At 31.3% G+C, this 27,625-nt stretch overlaps 2 protein-coding genes across 3 annotated transcripts; one reads left to right on the plus strand and one right to left on the minus strand.

Annotated features, from left to right (window-relative positions):
• Positions 1–240: 240 nt before the first annotated feature.
• LOC137831031 (stomatal closure-related actin-binding protein 1-like) lies at positions 241–10,034 on the plus strand. 2 transcript variants are annotated; one of them, XM_068638520.1, is made up of 13 exons: positions 241–489; positions 852–1,151; positions 1,349–1,477; positions 2,986–3,078; positions 3,562–3,702; positions 4,842–4,910; positions 5,028–5,111; positions 5,584–5,764; positions 7,304–7,420; positions 7,592–7,650; positions 8,610–8,741; positions 9,184–9,333; positions 9,653–10,034. In XM_068638520.1, the coding sequence occupies exons 2-13, from the start codon at positions 870–872 to the stop codon at positions 9,695–9,697; spliced, it is 1,482 nt and encodes a 493-aa protein (XP_068494621.1). In that variant the 5' UTR covers positions 241–489; positions 852–869; the 3' UTR covers positions 9,698–10,034. The 2 variants fall into 2 exon arrangements, with proteins under 2 accessions (XP_068494621.1, XP_068494622.1); XM_068638521.1 differs by lacking the exon at positions 241–489 and adding an exon at positions 511–703.
• A 6,846-nt stretch (positions 10,035–16,880) lies between these two features.
• Positions 16,881–25,689, minus strand: LOC137831032 (linoleate 13S-lipoxygenase 2-1, chloroplastic-like). Its single transcript, XM_068638522.1, has 9 exons — positions 25,042–25,689; positions 22,180–22,448; positions 20,749–20,989; positions 19,597–19,920; positions 19,045–19,130; positions 18,838–18,948; positions 18,448–18,761; positions 18,070–18,336; positions 16,881–17,773 (listed from the first exon to the last, which is right to left on the minus strand). Exons 1-9 carry the CDS (start codon positions 25,403–25,405, stop codon positions 17,014–17,016), a joined length of 2,736 nt encoding a protein of 911 aa, XP_068494623.1. The 5' UTR covers positions 25,406–25,689; the 3' UTR covers positions 16,881–17,013.
• Positions 25,690–27,625: the final 1,936 nt, after the last annotated feature.

The raw sequence follows: 27,625 nt of genomic DNA on the forward strand, positions 1-27,625 counted from the left end.
ATTTTCAACAAAAAAGTGACACTACGAAAATAATTTATTCTTAAAATCGGCAATTTATGTTGACTTTATTTTGAAAACTAGCTTATTTTGTAATAGATTAATCCTTTTCTTAAGTTCATTTTCAAATGATACTCAGAATTTTCTACTGTTAGTTACAAGTTGGAAAGAAGTGTGAGGAAAACGTTGGGACCCGCCAAAGAGTTTTGAGTTTAAAGCATAAGGCATGAGAAGAGAGAGAGAGTATCCGACATGTAACAATACAACCAAAAACGTTAACACTTAAAACACAAACTTGTTTCGGGGCCACCCTTTGGGGCGCCATTCTCTTTTTCCTTTCAAAAAGCAAAGCTACCATCTTTCCTTCCAATTCTCTCTCTCTCTCTCTCTCTCATTGCTACCCTGTTGGTGGATAGCAAAACTTCAGCAACCCCTTTGCATCTGATCTAAGAATCCCAACTCAAGTACCAATTTTTTGTCATTTCATGATCTGTAAGTTCAAGTTTTGTTTTTGTCTCTTTTTGGTTAGCTTGCTTTTCCCTCATAGCTTACAACTAGAAAAAAGGATAAAAAAATGTGATAAGCAGGTGGATTAGGGTTTAGTTTCATTGTTAGATGGGCTGTGTCAGATTTTTATTTTGATTTCAATAAGTTTAGTGGGTAGAGTGGATTAGTGGTATCTCAATTTATTAGTTTCTGATTTGGGGTATGTCTTTTTTGTTATTATTTCATTCTGTGAGTGATGCTCCTTTTCTTTTGGCTTGTTTGTGAAAATTTATTGGATTGCTTTAAGTGGAGCATAATCTGCTCAACTGTTGCTGCTAAAGATTGCATTTTTTTTTTGTGACTGGCAGAGGTGATAGATCGTGAAAATGACGAGGATGACACGTGATTTTGGGGATACTATGCAGAAAGATGCAGTGCCTGCAGTGTCGGCGGATGTAATATTTGCTTCTCTTCGGTTTCCTAATTACAAAATAGGAGTTAATAATCAGATCATGGAGACAAAGGGTGATCCAAAAGTGCTATCTATGAAGGAGGTTGTAGCACGTGAGACTGCACAACTGTTGGAGCAGCAGAAACGAATGTCCGTTCGCGATCTTGCCAGTAAATTTGAGAAGGGTTTGGCAGCTGCTGCGAAGTTGTCTGAAGAGGTCATAATTTTCATATTTAGAATTCAACTTATTTTTGTAATACCAATGTAATGCTTAGTTTTGGAGAGCATTTCAACTTGAGAATTCTATTGTATAATTTGTTTTTTGAGTTTTTCTATTGAGATTATCAGTTTTCATAATTTGCAGTGAACTTCTTGTTGTTTTCAATACTAATCCTTTTACGTGGTGGAATTCAGGCTAGACTCAGAGAAGCAGCTTCACTGGAAAAACATGTCCTTTTGAAGAAGCTTCGAGATGCACTGCAATCCTTAAAAGGGAGAGTGGCAGGAAGAAACAAGGAGGATGTAGCAGAAGCTATTGCTATGGTTAGTTCCTATTTTAGATGTTCTCTGTTTGTGCTTATACCTAGCTAACCATCATATTTTCTTATTTATCCTTATGTTTAATACAAAAATCATATGAAAGTATATTCTAAAGTATGTTTAGTATGATCATCAGACAACCTTTGCTCTCTAAAAGTAAAATGCCTTGGGAGAGTGGTCGTTGGAGGAGTGATTATAGGCTCAATTAGTCTGGATTTTTAAACAAAAGAGAAGGAAAGAGCGGAGAGTACCATTTGGCATATGCAAGGATTCCATATATTCTGTGCTCTGTTATTCATTTTTAAGGGTCCGTCTAAATGATCACACATTGTTTCTGCAGGCCAGGGTTGTGTGGCCCCTGTTGGCTAAAATGGAAAACACAGAACTATGATGTAATGCTAACTGGTAGTTTGTGGTGAGAAGATATGAATGCTTAAATCATATAGATATCATAAATGAAAGTATTGGATATAATTTTATGCTCTACAGACTACTGAAAATGATTACATTAATACATCTAGGACTAGGAGATCTGATTGGCAAGTATTGTATCCCACAATCGTTACCTATATAGTTGAGGATAAATGGTCTATAGATAAGATCATCTACAATCAAGAATGAATTTATGAAACAAAACTTTAGAGGCAGTTGTAGGCTGTGACCTTATGAGCACTGGACGCAGTGGCTAATGAATAAGTTTATGAATTATTTTAGCTTGAAAAGATAAGATAATATTTCTTTTTGGAGGTATGAACATGAGTTTGTGTTTGATATGGTAGTATAGGATACTTCTCTTCAAAGTTCCTTCCAATACATCTTCCTTCTGTGCCAGCATAAGTACTTCCTTTTGTCAATTTTATGAAGAGCATTGTGTGCCTTCGAAATTAAATTTTGTTTGATAAGTCATTGCATTTAATGTACCAGTTGCTGGATGCGTAATACATCAGTTATGACCTTTTACTACCATTGATTGGTTGCATCTTCATGTATTTATAGTTGATTATTTAAGTTTATCGTTCAGCAAATTATCCCATTAATTTTAGAGTTGCTGATTCATTTTAGGGTCATTTGAAACTCTAAGTGTATAATAACTGTCACAGAATAGTGTAGTTGGTGATTAAGGATGAATAACAGTTCTTGTATAATATACATCACATTATTATTCTCTTGATGTTTATATTTTTCTAAAGGAGTTGCTTCAACAAATATCCAACAAGAACAGCACTTGTTTTTTCATATTTTGTTCTGTCAGGATAGGTCAGAATAAATACATAGGGTGGAGAGCGTGGGTTTGTGGTAAGAATGAATAGGAAGTGAATGGAAAGTTATTGATGACAACATATGGGATAGTTTTTCTTTAAATTTGTATTATCTTAAGTTTTGTCATTTATATAATATATTTACTGCTTCACCTCTCCAGTGCCGAAGTTACAATCTTCTATGGATCATTTATTCTTGCATCAGTTTATTTGTGATTATAATAAATGTAGGTTATTTGGTGCATTCTGCAGGTTGAAGCTCTAGCAGTTCAGTTGACTCAAAGGGAAGGGGAACTAATCCAAGAGAAGGCTGAGGTGAAGAAGCTAACAAATTTTCTTAAGCAGGTGATGCATTTTTTTTATACTTTTTTTTTGTGATATAAGCTGAAATTTTATGAGAAATAAAAATTAAAAGTTTGTACAGACATAGCATATTATATTTACTCAAAATTCAGGACCCAAAGAAAGCAAAACAAGAGCAATAGCATTACTATAAACATTAATATAAAACAGCATTCGGAACGTTGTCAGTTATAAAAGTCCCTAAAGCAACTATGATGTCTATTTATAAATTTGGTACAAAGATTTCCTGTAAGTGCTTTGCTTCAACTGCTGACATCAAAGGACAACATAAACAGTGCAGTGCTGTAAATTAAGGAGCACAATATTTCTGTTTCTAAGGGAGACTATATTGCAAGACTGATCTGAGAGTATTTATCTCAATTTATTCAACATTTTATCAGCGTGATATGTCGTTTATTATGAACGAATGTTAGTTAGTGACAATAAATTTGTTTTCCACTGTTGACAGTTTAGATTCATTTGCAGGCTTCTGAAGATGCTAAGAAACTTGTGAATGAGGAAAGAGCTTTTGCTCGTTTTGAAATAGAAAATGCCAGAGCAGCAGTTCAGAGAGTGGAGGAGGCACTTCAGGAGCACGAGAGAATGTCTGAAGCTTCAGGGAAGCAGGTTTGGATCATTCCTTCTTCCATAATGTTAAGTGTATTTTTCTCTCAATTTAAATACATTTGCCTTAAATATAATGAATTTCTGATATTTGAAATTATTAGTCCTTTATTGAGGCAGGTCCTCAGTTGATATTTCCAAATTCCAACTAGTACTTGAGCTCTAGTGCTCAGTTGCCCTCTTTCTTCAAATTATCTGCTAGGATGTAGTTCCTTTAGAGCATTTTTTGTTTCTTTTGGTTTAGGTGATATTTCTCCTGCCAAATTTTGGGTGCTTGTTTCACTAATGGATATTCCTTGTTGTTCTTTACTAAACTACAGAACTGTATTCATGATTTTAAATCTAATCTTCCTTGGAATTTTCACTTTCAAAGAGAACTGAATGATGTCAGAGTAATGTGTTTCATTCCTTCTTGCTTTTGCTTGAATTACTCGCATTCTTCCAATCAACAAATTGATTCTTATGCAGTGCGTGTTTCAAGTCCTGTGAGTATTTTCAATTTCTTAAGGAAACTTCATATGAAAATCTAAAACACCCTGTATGATATAGTTCTTCGTTTTTACTGCATTACTAATTAATATATTTCTTACTTGTGTCATCTTCTCTCCTTTGGAATATGATGTCTGGTATTCTGAATGAATCATTGGGTGTGGCCCTTCACTTAATATCAATGAGTCTTTTATCATTTCTGTTTAAAGTTTTGGGGATAAACTAGGGTACCAGAATGGAGATAGTATAATACAGCTTTTGAATTTCTCTTGTTGTATGAGGTTGGAAAAAATGCGTGTTTTCTTGACCAATCTTTGATCATAGATTGTTTTTGTCACAGTGCTTATTGCTTCTCTTTTTTGCCATTCTCTTGACTGTTTCAGAGGTGTTTACATAATTTCTGATGTATGGAGAGACTAGACAGTCTTATGCATTATTGATTTTTCCCACATTTTTTAAATGTTCCTCTGGATGTTCTTTACTGACTTGCTCTTATATATTATTTTATTTTAAAACTAATTATCAAATAAGAAGAACTCTTCAATGATCATAATATTCACTGCTTGCATACAAAATGTAACTCTTGATATTGCAGTGCTGCATCAACTAAGTATTTTTCATTTTAACAAAATTTAGTTCTATGGGAACTTTAGGACCTGGATCAATTAATGAAGGAGGTTCAAGAGGCTCGGAGAATCAAAATGCTGCATCAGCCAAGCAAGGTATACATTGTTCCTTTGTTCTTATTTCATCTCATTACAGATCAATATTTAATGTTCTTTTCATTTCATTGTAGTACCCTGACCCCCATCTCTTTGTTGTTTGTATATTAATTTTAGGTTATGGATATGGAACATGAGCTTCGAGCATTAAGGGCTCAACTTGGCGAGAAGTCTAGACTTTATCTTCGTCTGCAGAAGGAGGTATTACTATGATCTTAAGTCATTTTGTAGTGGTTGTCATTTTTTCCATTGACTGATTCTGTGAAGTACATTTCTTTAATGTACAAGACTTCAGAAGTACTTGTTTATTCTGCTGTATGAAATGTGTTTCTCTGAAATGCTGTATGGATATGTTGATGTGTGTGTGTCTGTATACACACTAGTATCTTATCATCAAATTCTCAAGCCTAATAAGCGTCACTTGTTGGAATTAATGATTAAAATGAAATAAAATGTATTCAAATCTTCCATATTCCTTCCTTGAGGCTATTATGTGAGATATAGACTTGGGGATTTTTGAAGGTCTTATATGGTAATGGTTATTGTTTGATCATCATCATTAAAGTATACTTTTGTTTGAACTGAGTGATATGTTTCTTTGATAAAATTGAGGAGTGATGCGATTGTCTTCCTTAGTAAGTTATCATTGATTTTTTTCCATTTCTTTTTTCAGTTATCAAGGACAAAGAAAGGAGAGGAAAATGTTCCCCATTTATATGAATTAGAAGGAGCTGAAACGCTAGGTTCATATTTGCAAATTCAACCTTGCTCTGATAATGCCCCAGAACTTTCAAAGTGTTCCATTCAGTGGTACCGAGTAGCAACTGAAGGAGCCAAAAAGGAACTTATTTCAGGTACAAATTCGTAGGGTTTTGCACTTTAAATGATAATGTTTTCGAAGTCAACATGGCCTGTTGGAATGCCTTTTTCTTTAAAGTTGATCATGCCAATCAATTGATTCATTGCGTACACTGTTATCTACTTCTGGTATACCATGGTTGGGTATTCATATTAACATAACATTCATTCTTCGCTTGGACATTTCAATAGTGTTTTATTTAATTATAGCAAATCAAGTAGCCTCTAAATGGCACAAAATACACTGAATATAAAAGGAATATACTCTTTCATAATATATCTACAAACATGTAATAGAAACTGGATCAAAAAGTAGGAAAAGAAATGATTTTTTTTTGTACTCAGGGCAGGGTATTGAAGAAACCCTGTTTTCTCCCTGTCTCTAAGTTAAGTGTGCAATACTTTCTCAAAAAGACAAGATCTCTCTCAACGTCCTTTATCTAAAGGCAACCTGTACCTTTCATACTGCCTCACCAAAATTAGTAATGTACCTGTTGCATGCCTCCGCAGTAGCAGTCGCGCTCCGATGGTCGTCGGAGGAGAGAAGAGGTTGAGGTTCGTGTAGAGGAGAAGAGGGTTGCGGGTTTAAGTAAAATTTTGAAATTAGGGTTTTTAAATCCCCACTCATTCACACGAAACGAAACGATTTGATTCTACGATTCAATGATTCATCTTACGATTCGTATGATACAGTTGTGATACGGGAGCAAAAACGATTATTCAATCGATTCATATCATAGGAGGGTTGAACCGTATCGTTTCGTGCGATACGTATCGTGAATCATACGATACTTACTACCATGGTGACAAATACAAGTTTAAATTATTCACCCCAATCAATTATTATATCGAATCATATGCTTTCCAGCATTTCAATTCTGGTGGCATGAAGCTCTCAATCTCATTTACCTGAACTTTACCTACTTGTTGCTCTTTACATGATAATTTATGAACATAAATACTAGTGCTTCATTTACCTGTTTTATAATAGATTTGACGAAAAACTGAATTGCACCAGAAAGAAAAGATAAATGAAACTGTCTGCTAAGTATCATGAAACAACAACCCGCTGCTCCATATCAGCTGTCCCTTTCTGCTGTGGCATCCGCATCCACAAATGTGCTGTTCTGTTCCTCAGATTATCACCAATACCGCCGTTGATATCTTCCATTCTTTTAGATGCCACCTTTCCGTTGAAGGCACAATTTTTGTCATTAACCTTTTGTCTATCTAGCCAACCTGTTATTGCCATATTTTGTCTCTAAGCGAAATTCTCATTGGTTGCTAAATCTTTTCCTTCTAGAGACGTTTACATTGATTGCATGTTGTTATACAACTATTCTTTTTATGGCCCATAGCATGTGACTAATTTTGTAGCTATATTACACATTTTGTTGGCCATTCTTAACTGTTGGAAGGGAGTAATCTATAAAGTGTACATTCGAGATGCATGGTGGTGGAATATTGATTATTAAATTTCATATCTAGCATCTGTTCTGTCCTTGCCTATAATGTAATATATTTTATGTTATCAGGAGCTACCAAGTCAGTTTATGCCCCCGAACCTTTTGACGTCGGGCGCATATTGCAAGTTGATATTATTTCAAAAGGCCAGGAGATCACATTGTCAACCACTGGTCCAATTGATCCAGGTTTGGTTTGGTTTCTATGCTGAGTCGTACTCTTTTGATTTAGTATTGATTAACAGGATTTATTTCTGTGTATTTTCTGATATTTAAACTAGATCTTTGTATAATCAATTTACAAATGGATTCGGTTCATTGACCCATCAAGCTATTCATTTATTTCTCATTCTTATTCAGCTGCTGGTTTGGGAACCTATGTTGAGGCACTTGTGCGAAAGCATGACACTGAATTTAATGTATGTCATTATGACCTTTTCAACTTTATATCTTTCCTTTTCTTCTTCCTCTTATACTTAGCTAATTGTATGTAAGCATCTGTCCGAGCTTACCATTTTAATTGTCAGTTATATAAGCTTGTACGTTGCTTGTGATGTCTATTTTATAGCTCATTGACCATGTTGTTGTGCAACATGTAGTGCTCTCAAGTTGTTAGATTAGATGACAGGGAAGACTAGAGTTATAAAGGGGAGACATTATCAAGTCATAATCCAAATAGACAGGCCTGTTAAATAACATTTTTATTCTAACTTTAGTAGACAACAACGCATTTTGTTATGTACTGTATCATAAATGTGAGGCAATTATCGGGGGGGGGGGGGGGGGGGGGGTTGGTGATTCTTGCAAAGGAGTCTTTTGCAGGAGTAAATTGGAAAAAAAGTTCAAATCCTGTTAAATGTGAATTCACCAAATCTCAGTCATGTTTAGTTTACTGAGTGTGAAGCAGCTGTTGGAATTGGGAAACAAACACTAAATTACATCAAAGTAGGATTGATCAGGTGAATCTGGTTTTGAGAATTATCACTTGCTTAAACTCTTATGTCAAGTAGTTCTTTGGATATTAGAGTCTCTTTGACTGAGTAGGCATGTGCGTTCTGATAAGAGTTTAAAATCTCAAATTCAAGATGCACGTAAGTTCTAAGCTTATTGTACAGTTGTGATTGTCAAGGTGAGCAGTGTTTTCACCTAGTATATGGTTTTGTCCTTCAACAAATTTCAACCTAGTATATATGATTTTGTCCTTCAACAAAATTCAACCTAGTATATATGGTTTTGTCCTTAAACAAATTTCATTTAAAAGTAGTGTCGGATTGTCACTAACTATAGTTGTTTGTTTGCACTTTGTTAACATTTCCATTTAAGTTTTAGAAAATCTGTTCATATTCAGTGACAATAATAATAGTTTAACACATTGCAGGTCGTTGTAACTCAGACTGGCTCAGACCATCCAACTGAATCTATTCATTTACTTCATGTTGGAAAGATGAGGATGAAACTCTGTAAAGGAAAGACAACAATTACCAAAGAATACTATTCTAGTTCAATGCAGGTATTCAAATCGTGGGTGCTCAGTTGTATATAGTTCTTGGTGACTGATAAGTAACAACTAATAGTTTTTTGCATTCTATAAATCTTTAGCTTGTATGGTCTTAGTAATACGGAAAGAATACATACATTTATGTGATAAATACTGTTGTTCTGGGAGTTTATACCCTGAGTGACGTAGCTATATTTCTCTGTGAAATATTTCTAGTGTTTTTGTTCAAGATTTGACATATACCTTCCTTGTCTAGTTCTACGTTCGAGATGTTCAATTATCGGTGTGAGTGAGTGTGTTGGAAATCTTATATCTATTAGAAATAAGGCCAAATGCCAATATATCACCGGGTGCAAATTTTCAGTTTTGTAAGGTTGACTTAGATTTAAAGTTCACTTTGTAATAAGTTTGTTGTTTTACATTAAAATATGGTGTTTTTTTTTGTTTTCTTAAGCTTTGTGGAGTTCGAGGAGGGGGAAATGCTGCAGCGCAAGCAGTCTTTTGGCAACCGAAGCAAGGTCTTTCTTTTGTTTTAGCTTTCGAGTCAGAGAGAGAACGGAATGCAGCCATCATGCTTGCCAGGAGGTTTGCATTTGACTGCAATGTATGTCTCACTAAACTATTCAAACAAACTTGATTTATACTGAGGCTGATTTGACTCTTTTAAAGTGTAGGTTGCACTTTAGAAATGTTAAAGTGTGAATGATATATTTGATTGGAAAATCTTCAACATGTATTGTTATACATGTGCATGTATTTTATTACAATGTCAACTGTTAATTTTTCAATCAACAGCTATCATTTACACTTTACTCTCTAAAGTACACCAAGAAAAAGTAGTGTTTTTTAGAATTGAAGCATTCCATCATCCATTTCAATCCTTTTTTAACCTCTTGGTCTTCATTGGTATGTTTGTAATGCAGATTATTCTTGCTGGACCTGATCACAAAGCTCCTTTAGAAACGTAATGTCTCACCTTGAATTTTATTTTTCTCAACTGTAATTATTTGTTTTCCTTGTATTATAAGTGTGTAACCAGTGAAATATGCCTTTGGATTGTGCTAAGGATTCATGCCTTGAGGTCTGAATTCCTTTATTCAATTTTCTTTCACCAACACCAGGGCATGTTTTTGTTTGCCTTTGTGAGTGACACTTAAGTTTTTAGAGCCTACATTATATAATTGGTGGAAGCTTTGTCCATTGTTTGAGGTGCTAATTGATTGTATTTGATTGATCCAATTACTGCTAAAATTTTCTCTATTGGATTTGTCTTAATACTTGCATTGTTGGCAAGATTTTGTGAAACTTCTTCACCATGCAATATTCCATGCTACATTTACTTCAAAGATGGGAATATCCTAATTTGAGTATGAAGACAATACATGAAGAATTAAATACTGCTGGAAAAATTGTTGGAGACCTTATATTCTTTAAAAATATGATCAAAATATATTATATTTAAGTTGTACTACCTTTTATTCTGTATTTTCATGTTCAAGCGTGAGAGTATAAATGTATTTATTTGGGTGAGAGTGTATTAAAGATTATACATGGTCCAGAGATATGACTATATTATTGTATATGATTTCACTTATCAAACTGATTTTATGGGGTAACTTGGATTGATTATTTTTTATAAGTATGAAATTATTTTTTGATAAAGTAAATCACTTGCAAGTTTAGCCATGTACCTCCATCTAAAGTGGAGCGACAATATTTGAATATAATGTCCCGCATATTGCTCATCTATAACTATATATATTGATACATTTTACAATGTATTTTTCAAGGAAATAAATCCTTGGAGGATGTAAGGTGTTAGAAGGTGTTACATGTATAAATATGGTTCGGCCGTGACACTTTAGTTTATATTTTAGCATGGAGTTTTAAGGTGGTTAAGTTTTTTTTTTCTTTACAAGTATTTTTTTAAATATTTATAAATGTTATAAATGATTTTTAAAAATAGGTAATTATTAAGGGGTTGAAATTGTCTCTTCTACCCACCGAAAAAGTAATGTGATTTCCTTCTTGGTCACGGGTGTATCTACAAAGTTGTCTAACGCTCAAATAAATGTGGTATGTTGATAATAATGACGTACTTTTGTTTTGGTTGTTATGTCTAATTATATAGTCTTAATGCACCATTTTACTATTAGGTGTATATATACTATAATTAAGAATGTATTACCTAATTTTTTATATGATTTAATTTGTGTTAATATACTTTTACATTCATATGTTTTTCTTATGGCGGTCGATATTGGGTATCGAGGTGTCTTAGGACCGTTTGATCCCCAACGATATATTAAAAAGTCCTTTTCAAAACACGACTTTAAAACAATCTTGTAATATTTTGAATTTTAAATAAAATAGAAATGTTTTAAACATAATTTTTTATAAGAAAATCTGATCTTTAAATACACAACTTTCAAATATGATTTTTGTGTGTATTTAGACATGTCAAATAAAAAGTCTTAAGTAAATTATACATTTCCTTTGCCTATTTAACAACATTAAATATTAAATTGGAACTAGATGTCTAAATGACATGACTTTTAACAAAGGTAGATGACAAAAAATGTTTCCTGCAAGCATTAAACATAAACATGTTCTTTTCATCATCTCCTGGTAGTGACGGTGAAGGCTAGTATTAGAGCATGGGTTTGAAAATCGAATAGAAGAATTTGTTCGCGCTGAAGGGTTCCATTGTTTACCTCGATTTCATTTTCCCTTTGCTGTTCCACTAGCTTGATGATCCATTCTTCACTTGGAACTTAACTTCCAGCATATGTTCTTAACAAAGCAACAATGAGAAAGAATAAAGTCTTTTTGGAGCACTAAACCAGCAATTCAACAAATTGCATATGGAAGAGTTGTATATGCGGATATGAAATTGTAAATATATTTTATTATTGATAATTTAATGTTTAAATAAAATCATATAATAATAAAAACATCGCTGTTAAATATTTTTTTTAACTTTACTCCACTTCTATTTTTTAGTTATTATTAGGCTTACAAATATAAAGAAAGAAAGAAATTTGTTTCACGCCAAATAAAAATAAAGAATAAAAATTTATTATAAATTTAAGTTAAATACTTTTGTATCGTAATAAACAAATTAATGAGATTTTAGTAACCAAAGAGTAATAGTTGATTATTTTATTGAAACTTGTAATTGATTATATTTCTTATTTTAATGTCATAATGGTTAAATTTATTTTGTATCTGATGCGAATCTCCTTTATGTGAAAATTTTGGGACTTGATACTTGTTCAACCCATTCATTTGGAGAGTCAATAAGAAAAAAAATTATTTTTGGAGTATATTGAGATTGATCCGTGGATATGGGTTGAATTGATAAATGAAAGGTAAATGCTCCCTGCACCATATCAATTCCAATATGCACCCAACCTGTTATTGGAAATGACAAAAATACCCTTTCAAAATGACGAAAATAACCTTAAAAAGAAGGGTGTAAATAAAATTTACTTCCGAAACCTTTTATCCATAAATATTCTGGATTTAGATATCCGGAACACAATTTTGAATTATGGAAATTTTTATCCAGAATTCATTTTCAATTTTTTTGTTCTGAAATTTTTATCCGGAATGTTTTTTTTTTTAATTTTGAATTATATTTAGTATTCCAGATTTTTAAATCCAGAATAAGGGTAATTTTGGAAATTTAGAAAAATGATAGGGTGCAAGTTAGAATTGATATGGTGTAGGAAGAAATTGCCTAAATCTAAGTGAGGTTCACTTTAAGACGGCTTCTTCCTACACCTTCATACTTTCTTGTGCTACCCCATAAGTTTTTGTATTCCAAAAATATCCTTCTTTAATATTTTGGATTATGTTATCCGAAAGTCTTTTGTAATTAGCTTCTGAATTACATAATCTGGAAGTCTTTTTTATACATGAGATTAGCTTTTGGATTATGTAATCCAGAAGTCTTTTTTTTTAGATGCTTGATTAGTTTCCGGATTACATAATCCAGAAGTCTTTTCTAGATTGAGATTAGCTTCCGAATTATGTAATCAGGAAGTTTTTTTTCAAATGTGTGATTAGGTTCTGGATTATATAATTCATAGGTTTATCTCAAATCCAAAAAAGACTTCTGGATTTCATAAATCTAAAGAACACTTTGGAATCGAAAAACATCTTCCGGATTATGTATGGGGTGACACAAAAAGATAAAAAGTATTTTTACATTTGGTATGGGAGTGACACAAGAAGGCATGGAGGAGTAGGAAGAAGCAGTCTCACTTTAATTGTTTTTTGATATGTTTTGTGAGAGGGAAGGTACGGGGGTATAGGTAGATGGTCAGGGTGTAAACGAGGCCTTTTTGGGGGTTGTTTCTTTCTGCAACTCCATAACTTTTTGTGGCACCCCATATTTCCTTAAATACCAAAACAACAATTGTGGCACCCCTAATTAGAATCAGCTTATGAAGGATAGTTGATGGATAAGTCAACCACATATTCTTCTTCGTCAACGTTTCGAGAAGTGGAGGCTTTTAAAGAATGTTTGGCCAGGTTGTTCTACCATATAGAAATAGCCTCATTTTTTTCTAGATGCCTTATGAATCCACTACGTCTATTATACACAAAATTCCAATCCATGATTTTTTTTAAACTTCCTTAGGTCTTGCTAGAGCATGGGGATCTGCCCTTTTGATTTTGCGAAATTTCAAAGCTGAAAGTCGTGGACAAATAATATCAGGGTTTATCTTGAACATTGTTTTCTATATTACCTTTATGGATGGAAAGAAAGGTGTGATATTTCATAAAGGATTTTTGCATAATTTTGGAGACGACTTCAGCGTCTGAAAAGGATCAAAAGGAACTTAGTCTTTGCCTATTTCCAAGGTTTTGATGGATATGTATCCATTGGCCATAGATTTATACTATCATCTGGTAGCTTTTCTTTGATTGCCCTTGAGGGGGCTGGAGGTGGTTAGAAGGTTGTAGGTAGTTCAACTATAGAGGAGGGATATGTTGGTTTTTTACATGTTGGATGGTTTATCTTGATAATTACATTTGTTGGTAGGTCTATGATGTGGGTTGATTTTAGATTGATACATTTTAAAGGTTTAACTTTTATTTAAGCTTTTTGAATTAGTAGAATATGGTGAGAAGCTCAAAGAAGATTGTCACTGGACACGAACTTAACCAAGTGGTTAAGTAAGTGTGAAGGTTCTCTTTTAGAGAGAAAAAGAGAAAACACAATAATAGGTGATTATGATGGTTGCCGAATTGAAAAGAAAAAAAGGAAACAATGCAAATACAAATATGAAAACCAAAATTGAAGAGATATGAATGACACAATTGATAAGGGAAGATGGGTGTAAATGGAGTAAGGAAAAAGAGAAGGATAAGAAAAGCTTATGGAAAATGGATGGTATGAACACGCCACTTGGAGTAATGAGAAGTTCCAAGATGAGTGATAAAGAGTCGCCACTTGGAGTATGCTCTCACAAGATAAGACCCACAATTTAGGAAAAACACTCACTAAACACTCAAGCAGAGTTTTCTTACTATTCAAATTCAATGTCTACATACAAGAGGCAAGACATCCTATTTATAGGGAAGGTGCCTTGGTGGGAAAGAGTGAGAGGAGGGAGCAGCCAAGGCAAGGGAGGTTCTAGAAACTAGGTTAACCTAGGTCAATGCCGCACCAAAGGGAAGGGTTCTAGAAGGTAGGTTACATGAGTGAATATGGGGTGGCACATGGGGTGTATTTGGGTTTGGCACAAGCCCAAATTATACTAAGTACATCTCCAAATAGCTTATTCTTCTATTTGAACCCCCAAATTGAGCCCAATTTATTTACTTAAACTTGTCTTGTAGAAAGACTAGAAGGAAGAACAACTGATATTCCGGTCCATGTCTAGTTCTTCTTCTATTGAGGCTCTTCTAAGGTTTGGTGGGTCTTGTCTTGTATGCTGAGATGACTGACCTAGGTGTGAAGTGTTTGTGGTGTTCTTGGTCATCTGCTTGTCGAGTTGGGTTGTATCATGCCCCCAAGTTGGAAAAAATTTGACCTCGAATTTAGAACTCCTATAAATAACATAATTAGTTTGTTCACATGAAAGATAGAAATATTTTGAGAGGTAGTAGGTGAAGCAAACTTATGTTAAATAAGCTTTGGAAGTTCGTATGGATGAGTTCTATATAGAGGCCATGTTTGTAAAAAATATTTAGGGAGGAAATGATTTGTTTGTGAAAATCCTCTTAGAAGGTGAAAACCTTTAGGAGAAGATTTTGAGCATTATCCCTACATTTCTTTGTCAAATATGTCAAGTATTTAGAATGATTAAGAGATGAAAAAGATAAGGAAGAAGTATACCTAGGAAAGGCAATTTGTAGTTTTGTAAGGTCAACATTATTGTTTTTACCGTGTGATGTGAGATGATGATACTTGTTTTGTTTTTTCTTTCTTCATCTTTTTCATTTTGTCTTTTGGTTTTCATTTTTACTTGATCCTCATTAACTTCTCCGGGAGAAAGAGGTTTTAATACAATCTTATGCCCTTGGAAGGTGAAAGAAATCTTGTTGGTATGACCATCATGTAAAATCTTTCTATCATATTTTCAAGGCCTTCCCAATAGAACATGTGTTGCTTCCATTGACACAACATCACATAAAACTTCATCTTTATATTTTCCTATGGAAAAAGTTATGAGGACTTGTTTATTAACCATCACAGTAATTTATAGGGTTTTGTATGAGAGATAGTGGATAATCCAAGTTTCTCCACTACTCTTGTACTTGCCACAATATCACAACTACCCTCATCTATAATCATGGAACATAACTTATTGTTGATAAGGCAGCGAGTGTGAAAAATATTTTCTCTTTGGATTTCATCAAAAGGTTTTTGAATAATACCCAACATTCGCCTTACCACCAATAAGTCACCTTCACAAGGTAATCTCACATTCATCTTCACTAGGGGTTTTTTGAAGGGGTAGGGGAGTTAGACCTAGAAGATTGATCACTATAGTCACTGACTACTATCCCCCCTTTTACCATCATGGTTCTTTTGTTAGGGCAATTTGTAGTGATAAACATTTTTTATTTGAGGTTTTAATTGGCGATTTTGTTTTAGAAGGAGAAGGGTTGTCTTTAGAAGTTTGTGGGGTGGATTCTTTAGAGGTATTAGAAGGAATATCTCGATTTTGAAATTTACTTTTATCCTTTCAAGATGAGTTGTAAAATCATCATTATGATTATGTTTGAAAAATGTTTTCTTTAAAAGTTGTGATTCAACCTTGATGATTCGGACAAGGCCTAGATCGAGATGGATTTAATCTAATTGATAAAGTGAATTTAATCTAATTGACAAAGTGGATTTAATCTATTTTAAATGGATTTGAAAAAATCTAATAAATTTGATCTTGTTAAAATGGATATGAATTCTAAATCCAATCCATTTTATTGGATCTAGATTGAATTTTGAAAAATTCAATCCATGATTACCCCTATTTTCAATTTTGTGTTCATTATATTTTGACTATATTATACTTGTTGTATTAGTAAATTCTTGACACTTGAAATTTGTAATACTTTTTTATAATTTCATCATATTATTTCCATTGAGCTATATATTATTAATTTATATTTTATGTGATATTGTTGACTTTTGGTTGGTCCTACAACAAATGTCATATACACATATTGCTTAATTGAAACAAACATTAAACATTTTAAAAAAGTGGTCTTGTTAACCACCATTACCGCATGTGCTTGATATGATGTCTCTTTCAATTGTAATTGAAAACCTCTATTTTTACTAATGCCTTAATCATCGATAAATTAAAAATCGTCATCAAAATTTATTAGAAAACGTTGTTCAAAATGTATTTTTTCACTAGTGTGAAATCAAATATTAATTTAAGAATAAATGAAAAAAATAAATATAATTATAATTAAAGACTAAAATCTCATCAATTCTTAAGTCAATATTTATAGTAAATAAAAAATAGTCTATATTTCTGTTATTTATCTTTTATCATCTATGCATTGTAATCACAAAACTTATACATCCCAACAACCCTAGCCATTTCATGGCAACCTTGCAAGAATTATTCTAAACGAAGACATTGACATGGCAATGTGAGTATTTAATTATATAACGCACTGCACTTGAAGGAAATTATATTATTTTAATTAGATGAAAACCCAAATTCGTCTTAACTTGTTATTGGTGAAAAAATAAGGGTAATATATAGGAAATTATATATATATATATATATATATAAGAAAACAAGCATAATCTTCAAATTGAGATGCTATATGGAACTCCCTTTCCAGTAACTCCAGGCCCTGAGAATGGCTTCATTAGCTCATATGGCACCACCCCTGCACCATTCCTATTCTTCAAATTAGTATCTGCATTTCTTGAGTCTATAATACCTTCAATCTCCTTCAATTTCGTACTAAACCTTTCAAAGGCCAATTTTATAGTTGGATTCTCAACCCATGATTGCTCCACGTATTGTCCAATATACTCTTCATCTGGAGAATGATCTGATAACAAATTCAATACCACCATCACCAAGGTTGATTGAATTTGTGATGGTAAACACTCCAAAAAGGTTTTCTCAGGGCTATTTATCAGCTTTTCCAACTCTTCCTTATAAGGGTCTTCTGTAGGAATGTTATTTCTAGCAATTGTAGGTCGGTTAGGGAAATAGCCTCCATAAGCATATTGGGCAAAGTTAACAGCAGCATGATGAGCAGAAGCTACCCATGCTATAGTTGTAATGATCTCAGCAAGGTCTTCTGGTGTTTTGAGATTTGGCCACCATGGTTCTTCGGCTTTGTCTCCATGACCTACTGTTCGAATTTCTGTCCACCATGCTTGGAGCTCTTGATCAGACTCTACTGTGCTTGGGCTTGGATAGTAATGGTTAACATACTCACTTACCCATTCTTTGATGGCATCCCATATAAGAAGACCATCATTGGCAAAAGGGTAGTCTTCAATTGTTAGCTTTAGGCCATGTGGTGCATTTGGATCAGCCACAGCCATTCCTCTAACAGACAATAAAAGAAAGGATTAACATCAATGAGTGAATAATGTAGTTTTGCAAAAAGAAGTAAACATAAATGAAGAAAGAAGGTTCACAAAATTCTCATTTCAGTAAAAAAAATCATTAAATTAAATAAAAACTAGTTTATAAATTTTATTAATAATAAAATTGATTTTAAATATTAATTTTTTTAATTTATAAAATAATATTTAATTTAATGAATAATTATTTTTTAATTAATTTTAATTTAATGATTTCTTTTAGCGTTTAAAATGAAAAGAATTTTCTATGAACCTTACCTGGAAATAAGATCGTTGGGAAGTGCTTGTAAATCAAATTGCCAAAGTTGATCATATGCCACAGAGCTTATTTCCATTGAATATTTTCTTGGAGAGAAGGAAGTTTCAATGACCCCATTTGCACTGATAAGCACCTCACGAGCGAGGGAATTGATCTCCATGGTATATCTCATGTGTGGATGCAGTAATCTATAGATTGGATGCATGGTGCTAAGTTGCCTATGCGTTGCAATGATGAAGGGTTCTACAGCACAATGAGTTCTTAACCTACAAAATTGAACAAAGTTAGAATCACTTAAAGAGAATAATAACATTTGGTTGGTGCATTGTGTCATAATGCATGGCAAAAGAGAATAACATATATATAACTGCACTCACCAATGGCTTACAAGTTCATGATAACCTGAATCATGGGCAAGAACATGAACTTTGGCCAGCCTCCAAAGCCAGAGATTGGTTGCATGAGAATTGGAATGAGAAGAAGGTTTAAAGACCTGCTTCCATTGTGGCTTGCCTTCCATAGGTGGTCTCGTGAGCTCAATAGCTAATGGTTTCAATGTTCCTTGTTCAGTCAGGAAGAATAGTGTCCGTGATCCATATAAAGTGGTTCCCTTAATCTCTCTCACTTTGCTTACAAATGGTAAGAATAAATCATGGTAGTCTAACATAAACAACTTCTTCTGCTTAATAGCCTGCATGTATCCAAATTAAGTATTACTTTTAATCATAACATAGTCTAATTTAGCAAAGTCAATGATGATTTGGTACCTCTTCAACTGTACAATAACCAATTATTTGTGGCTCAATGACTTCTCTAGTGATAGCTGATTCTGGTGAACCATAGATTTGGGGATCTAATTTACTTTTCAAGGGCCACTCCTACAGGATGAATATTAAATGAGAACAAATTATTAAAGAACATTTTAGTGTGTATGATACCAAAAGCAAAAACCAAATATTTTGAGGCACTCTTGCCTTGACCACTTGGATGCTATATGGGTTGACACCTGCCAAAGTTTCCCTTGCAAACTGTTCATCTGATAACCAAAAGAATCTATCCCCTGCAATTTCCAACCACACAACAACCATATAGATATAGAAAACTTTATACATTTTTTATCTTTTACATATAGTGTTAACATGATTCCTAAAACAATAGAAAATGAGTTACTTTTAAATTTCACTTTTTAATATGATATTAAAATTATTTAAAATTTATTATAACGAGGTCAACTGCTATTAGGTCTTTATTGAATAATTCATTATATAGCTTCACATATGAGTTGATAGTTCGATGTGAAGAAGTGTGCTAAAAATTCCAAATTTATTACATTGAACACAAATCTTATAAACCGATTTTAAGAGATTAAGTTAAACTTAAAGTCCACTTCTTAATTTGATATCAAAATCATTTAAAATTTATCTTAACCAAATTTTATATTGGACTTCATAGTATATTTTGCATAAATGTAAGTTTAAGTGGTGTGATAAGCATTGTTTCTCGTTATGAAATTAAAGTGAACTTACTTTTTAATGCTTCTGGAGTATCGAAACGTAGAAGGTTCTGTGTATCATTAATAACACCGAGAAACTTTGGAATTACCCTTTGAAGCAGATTCAAAGCATTGGCTTGAAGCTGTGGCAAGTGAATTCCCTCTTTATAAAGCGTGTCTATGTCTTCGAAGCTCACAAATCCACGATCTTGGTCAGACAGAATTGCATCTAAGGATTCCAAAACCAAACTTACTCCTGAGGATACTGTAGTTGTTATGAACTGTGTTTGCTTTATCTCAGAAAACACCTCATCGCGAGGAACATAGAAATTTGATCCTTTCTTTTCAGACAACGAGTCTATATAACAATTCAATCAAAAACCAAAAATAAAATTAGAGGAAAATCTGTTAGAAACTTATCCATCATATATTATCCCTCTTTGATTTGATATTAAATCAAGTGACTTTAAAGTTAAAAAAATTATTAAAATGAATCATATATAATTATAATTTTTTATAAACATATTATTGTAGGATTTTAAATTGGAGGTAGTGCTTTTCATTTCGTGTATGAGATTGTGCGTGAAATAAAGTTAATTATTTTTAAAATAATAATTTATTTAAGGAACAAGATTTCTTTATTAAAAGAAAAAATATCAACTATTTTTTAAATAAACAAAAAATCAAAAGAAATAAGAAATCAACTATTTATTAAATACATACTTTTAAAAAATACAGTCAAACAAACTTACCCATATTAAACAAATATCAAATCATATAAATGGGAATTCCTAATATCAAGAATTTTATTTTCATTCATTTGTTTTTAAAATTTCAATATATATTGGAAATACATTAATGTTTTTCATTATAAAAGTTTCTATTATTGTTTTCTTCTTAAAACTAGTTATACAGTTGAATTTGCATGAAAATTAGGAAGGTTTTCCTTTATGGCCTTCTTTTTATATGTTGGAAATTCGCTAGCTATATAAAAAAATATTGATAAAAAATAATTATTTTATTATAAATACTTACTAAGTCTAGATTTTGACTAAAGACAAAAAAATAATTTTACTTTATAATACAGATCTCTTATTTATGTTGAATGGTGTATAATGATTTATATATGATACTAGTTTTGTATAAAAAAAAACAGAAGGTGACATAAGGAAAATAGTTAAATAACCTGCTTTTGATGGGTTTCGACCTGTGCGACAGCGTCTTGGGTATGGATATTGGGTGGTGGCACCAAGAACAGGTCTTTTAAGGTCAATGTTGGTGTCAGGGTCTCCGAGATCATTGTAAACATCATAGTCGTAAATTCTATCACCGTTTTTACGTTCTCCTTCTCCATTTCCTCTTATTATCACCAATTCCTCTTGCCTTAACTTTCTCAATCCACTTGGTGTTTCTGATGGCAAGTACAACTGTTCCATCCAGACATACATATCTTCATTACTTAATTCTAATACCAACAATTACAAACTTCAAAAAATTAACACAAAACATTTCAAAATAAAAGAGTATATACATCTTTTGAACCTTATAAATTAATTGGAAGTTCAACATTCTTCAAATGTTTCATATTATTTTATTTATTTATTATTAATTAAAAAGTATAGAAATATTTCCTCTATTTCCCTTTTATTTTTGGACATTATTTTTATTAGTGTCTGGTCGCCGTTGAAATTACAAAACTGTATCATTTTAGAGTATATGATGTAGCAATACTAATTAACTCTATGGACAAATTTATATATTGAAGTAAAGAATAATATGAAAAAACTTTTAAGAACAGATAAAATACTATACAATTTTAAGAAATTAATTAACGTGTGTCACTGTAGGTTAACATTTTCTCACATTAACATAAAATCACTTATTATAGCATGGTTACATTCAGATAGTTATTGAAAATTTTACTAGCCATATTCAATTTTATCTTGGATATCTCTAGTAATTAGAAAATAAAGCATAACAAAATTTCAATTCATTTTAAAGTATATTTTCTAAAAATTATGAATACATAATCAATTTATTAATTTCATTCACTACTAAAAAATCATAATATAGAAACCAATTTTGAAGAGAAAAAATAATTAATTATTATATTGACTAATTTAGATATTAATTTAAAGATTAAAAAAATATTGACATAAAAATTAGTTTCTATTATCGATAAATAGTTCTTAAGTTGATATCTAATTAACTATCGAAGTTTTAACCACCAATTATTTAGATTTTAAAGTTGATATCTAAATTTTACTACTAATTATTTTAATATCAATTAATTTATATTATTGATAAATAGTTTTTAAATTAATATTTAATTAACTAAAATAATTGATAACTAACCAAATATCAATTTAGAAACTATTTATAAGTAATATAAACTAATGTAGATATATATTAATAAATTTTGTACTCTATTAAATTATATTTAATTTAATTAATATAATAACTAATTAATTTTTATCTTTAAAATGATTTTTTATTTAATAATTTTCTTGTAGTGATTAATATCATAAAAAAATTAATTATTTTTGAAAGAAATGAAGTGTGAAAATATATTTTGAATGTGAGAGATTGCAAACAGCATATTATATTTTAGTCTAACCTTGTTAGCAAAGAAGACTCTCTTCTGAGAATTTTGACTTTTTGGCTGAATCCATGAATCACAGATAAAGTGCAGAGGGCCATTAGAGAAGCCATCAAGAACTATGGTCTTTAGGAACACCTCATTGCAGTCCTCATTCTGTACCAAAACAGCACCAACATTCCCAAAAGATGCTGCTAACTCAAATCTAATCTCATATTGCACCTCATCCTCTTTTGTCCCACTCTTCTGCACATTACTCTCTGTTGTCTTTCTCTCTGAATTCGTTTCTTCGTTTAGGGTAACAAAATGTAAAACTTTAATAAGCAGATTAACAAATATATGGGAGATGGATTGTAAATTTTAATTGAAGTAATAAGAGATATGCATTAGAGTAAAGTATGTTTTGCATTCCTTTAAAAATTTTAAATATTATTTTCATTTCCCTAAAATTTCAACATTACATTTTAAAATTTAAACTTATTTTCTAGCCGTTAATCAGTATAATAATAATAATAAATGACATTTTCAATTATATATCTATTCAAAATCACTTTTAATTGATATTTATGTATTAAAATCATATATATATTTTTTTTATCAAGAATAACAAATTAATTAAAATTAAATAGGATATTTGAGTGTCGAACTTATATACAAATTATTTAGAAGCAAATCAGCCAAAAGTTTATGTTTCAAGTATTTTGATGAAGCATATGTCACGTGCCAAAAAAACATATACACATAAAAGATCTACTAATTCACCCAGCTAGATCTTATTGGTTCAACAAACTTTCGAAAGTGTATCCCTATAGAAAACACGTGTTGCATAATGTGTGATATATTAAAATCGCATGTTAGTTTGTCTCTGTTGTTGTCACTGACAACCTAAAATTTATTTATAAGGAATAACACCTTGAAATTTTGGGAGATGTTTTTAATATATTTGAAATTTTATAAGGAAACAAAAATCATTTATCTTATATATTAAATAAATACGTAGATTTAGTTAATTTTTATTTTTTATTTTATAATTAATTTTTAATTTCTAATATTCATTTTAACCTATACTAGTGGAGAAGAAAAAATGTATTTTAATAAAAAAAAATATTAATAATAGTGGTTATATAATAAATATAATACAGTCATTTGGGTAGTTTATTTTAATTTTAAAATATAATTAAGAGTAAAATAAAAATATTAAATATGTATCTGTTTTATATATTATTATAGATTTTTCTTACTTAAAATATGATTAAAGATAAAATAAAAATATATGTCAATATTACAACGTGTTAATTGTAACTTCAATATAAAGTCACATTTTTTTTTCTATGGCAATTCATATCAAATCGTACTACTATTAATTTTAGAGTCAGCTTGTTAAATTGACGACATCCATTCAGTATTGTGCTTACAACTTTATACATGTACTAACGGAAGAAATTAAACCAATAATATCTTCAAACTTTTGTTGGTAAATAATTATTATTTTGTTTTATAATTTTTATTCATTATCATTGTAAAAGTGATTAATTGTGTCGTTAGCTATTTTATCCTGACCAATATTTTCACATTCTGTTAAAAAATAGTTTTTTTGTTATGTGAATGTCTGAATTAGATTTTAAAAAATTAACATTATTTTTTTAAAATAAAAAAAATGAAAAAGCTCTGCTAATGTTGTCCAGGATAGTAAATAGTCCTTTTATTATAAATTATGTACATTTGTTAATTTGAATTTGGATATGTAATTTAATAGTGGTACATGAATAGAGTAAGAAAGAGAAATATTATTTTAATTTAGTTTAAACTGTCATAATAAGTTAGTATATATTTCGTCCATAACATGATTTAAAATTCTTCTAAAATTTTATAGCATAAAATCAAAATATATATATATTATGTATTTAATTTATAATTCTATTTTAATGATTTATGGAGAATTTGACTTTTCTTTCCTAGGGATAGGGGTGATATCCAGTAGGGAAACAGGAGCCCCAAATTATCTATCATGTGACAAGTGACAGATTACAATTGGCCAAAGTACCTTCAACTCTTTTCAACATTTTCATTTTATTTTATGGAGTGGAATTTACCAAAGATTCTAAAAATATATTGGTCTTATCCTCCAAGTGCTGGATGACATCTTACCTACTTCAATTTATTATGATAATTGTGTTGTATACTATTTATATGATAAATAAATGGGTATAAAAAGTAATATTAAAGTGTATTTGAATGAAGTTTGTTAAAAATTACTCAAGAAAAAACTTCTACCAGTTAAAATTAATTAGTATAAAATTTAATTTGCAAATATCCTTTTATTAATTTAAAAAAAATATTTGTATTGCAGCTAATTAAAAAGAAACATGGTAGAATCAGATGCTAACTAGATGCATGAACACTTTTCTTTTACTATAGATAATACATTGTTTAAAAATGTTTTCACTTTTCGTTATTTGACGTGAAATTATTTTTACTTTTAGTCTAAATTTTAGATTTTCTTAATACATATAATAATAAAAAACTATTGAAATAAGTTATTTTTAAATTTTTTTTACGTAATAAGTAAATTTTTAATATAAATTACTATGTTAAAATATACATACTAAAAATTTGTTAATTTTTTTGTGACATAAAAAAATAATTGATAAAAATTTATTTTAATAATTTTCTTAATACGAATATTTAGAAAATTTAAAACTTAAACTAATAAAAAGATAAATTTTGAGTGAAAGCACATAAAGAAAATAACATATTTAACCCATAATACCATAATACGTTATGAAAGCAAATGAAGAAGTTGGAAATAGTTAAAAGTGTGCATAAATATGAAGACTTCTCTGTAGAAAAGATGGAAGCAAATTGAGAAACAGAACTTACTTGGATCAAGCTCATCGCTCACAAGCTGCAAAACAAGTGTTTTCCCAATCAAATCCTTGATTCCATCAAGACCTCCATTAAGGAGATTCCCTAGGATTCCACCCCGATTTTGCTTCACAGTGACAAGGGCCTTCACACTTTGAGAAGTTGTGATGGTGTTTGTGTTTTTGGAAGTGCTTGCCATTACAACTTTCATGCACCTATGAACCTTCCTCTGTCTTGGAGAAGAGTGTTTACAGTGCTTCAAGAACCAACTATTTCTATGGCTATTATTGTGAGTATCTTTCCCATGTATATATAGAGGGAAAGATGAGCTATTGAGGACACTTATTTGGTGCACATGTGAGCTTCTCATTGTCAACATGGTTAATCTTTTTTGGTTTAGAACTACTATCTAAGGGTTAGGGTTGGGATTCTTATTATATTGCAGAGAAAGACCATCCACGCGGCTTACAGACACCTTAATTATGAGAGTCTCGTTTGATTTTTCAAACGTTTTTGCAAACGACAAACAATAACACTGAAACGAAGACATGAAAGATAAAACCATAAATCAATTTTTTCTTCCAAATGACATTGATCTTATTAGGTGTTTTCTATGAAACTTTCTCAACTAGGGCGGCTACGTAGGTTGCTTGAGGAAACATTTGAGGTTTTAATGAAGTTTTGGTTGTTTACCTGATACACTGGCAGTAGGGCCTACTCGTCTTGTACTGTGTAAAAGTCACGCCTTCACACTTTAACATTTTGTTGCGTATTATTTTGAAATATTCAAATTCTGCATCTTTGTGAACACACTGTTTTTTCAAAACATATTACTTACACCTCACGTTCTCATGACGTCCACTAATTATTTTTCTACGGCACATTTCTATTTAAACACAACCAATTCACACATTTATTACAAACATTAGCTTAAAAGAATAGCTTTAGGGATTTAATTATATCTGGGTATAAATTTTATAATAATATCAAAATTTATTAATGAGCTTTTTTGCTTTATTCTCAAACTTACATAATTAAAGACCAAGAGAGAGCAGAAAATGTAAATGGTGTTAGAGTCGGTCACGGAAACTCGACACATGCAATATGCAAAATGAAGAAGAAAATAGGAGCAGATCGACACTAGTTTAGGAAAGACAGACTAATATTTGGTGGTGGTTGATTGTTGCTTATTTATTTTTTATTGTTAATAAAAAGATGTTACGAGTTTGCTAAATTATTGTTTATTATTATATTTTTCATATTTGTTGGTAAAATTTGTCGGAAATTGAACACAAATTAATATTGTCAATACTACCCATAAGTAAAGTCTTAAGTAAATTTTATAATATTAATATAATTATAATAATAATTAAGATAATAATAGTAAAAAAAGTTATCATAATAATAAAATATAATAATATTAATATTATTAATATTAAAAAAATATTAATAATATTAATATTAATATTAAAAAATATTATTAATAATATTATTAATATTTAAAATATTAATATTAAAACTAGTAATAATAGTAATAACAATAATAGTAGTAATAATAATCACATAATAAGAATAATAATAATTATATCACGATCACTAAATTCTCTGGTCTAGTGGGTACAAATTCTCTCATGTACTCAGTGGATATGAGTTTGATTCCCTCTTTTAATAAAGCTGGAAGGGTTAGAGGTTTGGAAGTTAACATTAAGGTAAAAAGAGATTTATGGTGTAACTCAAAGGAGTTGAAGTTGGGAGTCAATAGTGCGAGGGAAGAAAAGTGGGAAATTGTTTGAAGATGATTTCTGGCTACACGTAATTTTGGAGTTAGACTTGGATCTGTTGAGTTTAAGACTCTGTCGTTGGAGGAAAACTTAAGGTTGGTTTCCAACTTCACAAAGGAAGAAATAAAGGAAGCGGTTTGGCTGTGTGAAGGATCTAAAAGCCCCGGTCCAGATGAGTTTAGTTTCAACTTCATCAAGAATAGTTGGGAGGTTTTTAAACATGATATTACAACAATTGTGCACCATTTTCAGAATACAAGTAATATCCCGAAGGGTTGTAATGCATCATTTATAGCCTTAGTCCCTAAAGTGAGGGACCCCATAAAGCTTGACCAATATAGACCAATCTCCTTAGTGGGTGCCCTATATAAAATTATCTCAAAGGTGTTGTCCTGTCGTGTTAAGAATGTTCTCCTTGCGGTTGTTGATGAAAGACAATCGACATTCTTAAAGGATAGATGGATGCTAGATAGTGTCCTAGTGGCCAATGAGGTTGTTGAGGAGCTTAGGAGGCACGAGAGGAGTGGTCTTTGCTTGAAGGTGGACTATGAAAAGGCGTACGACTCGATTAGGTGGGATTTCTTATATGACATGTTGCAGAGGTTGGGGTTTCATAGAGGATGTTTGGAGTCTACGACTGTGTCAGTTTTGGTTAACAGAAGCCCCCACTGAGGAATTCATGCCTACGAGGGGATTAAGGTAGGGAGACCCCTTAGCTTCGTTCCTTTTTATCATGGTTGCTAAAGGCTTGGCTGGGCTAGTAAGACATGCAATGATAGAAAATTTGCTTAAAGGTGTGAAGGTGGGTAGGAATGAGG

Source organism: Phaseolus vulgaris, chromosome 6 (genome assembly GCF_000499845.2).
Source record: "Phaseolus vulgaris cultivar G19833 chromosome 6, P. vulgaris v2.0, whole genome shotgun sequence".
NCBI lineage: Eukaryota > Viridiplantae > Streptophyta > Magnoliopsida > Fabales > Fabaceae > Phaseolus > Phaseolus vulgaris.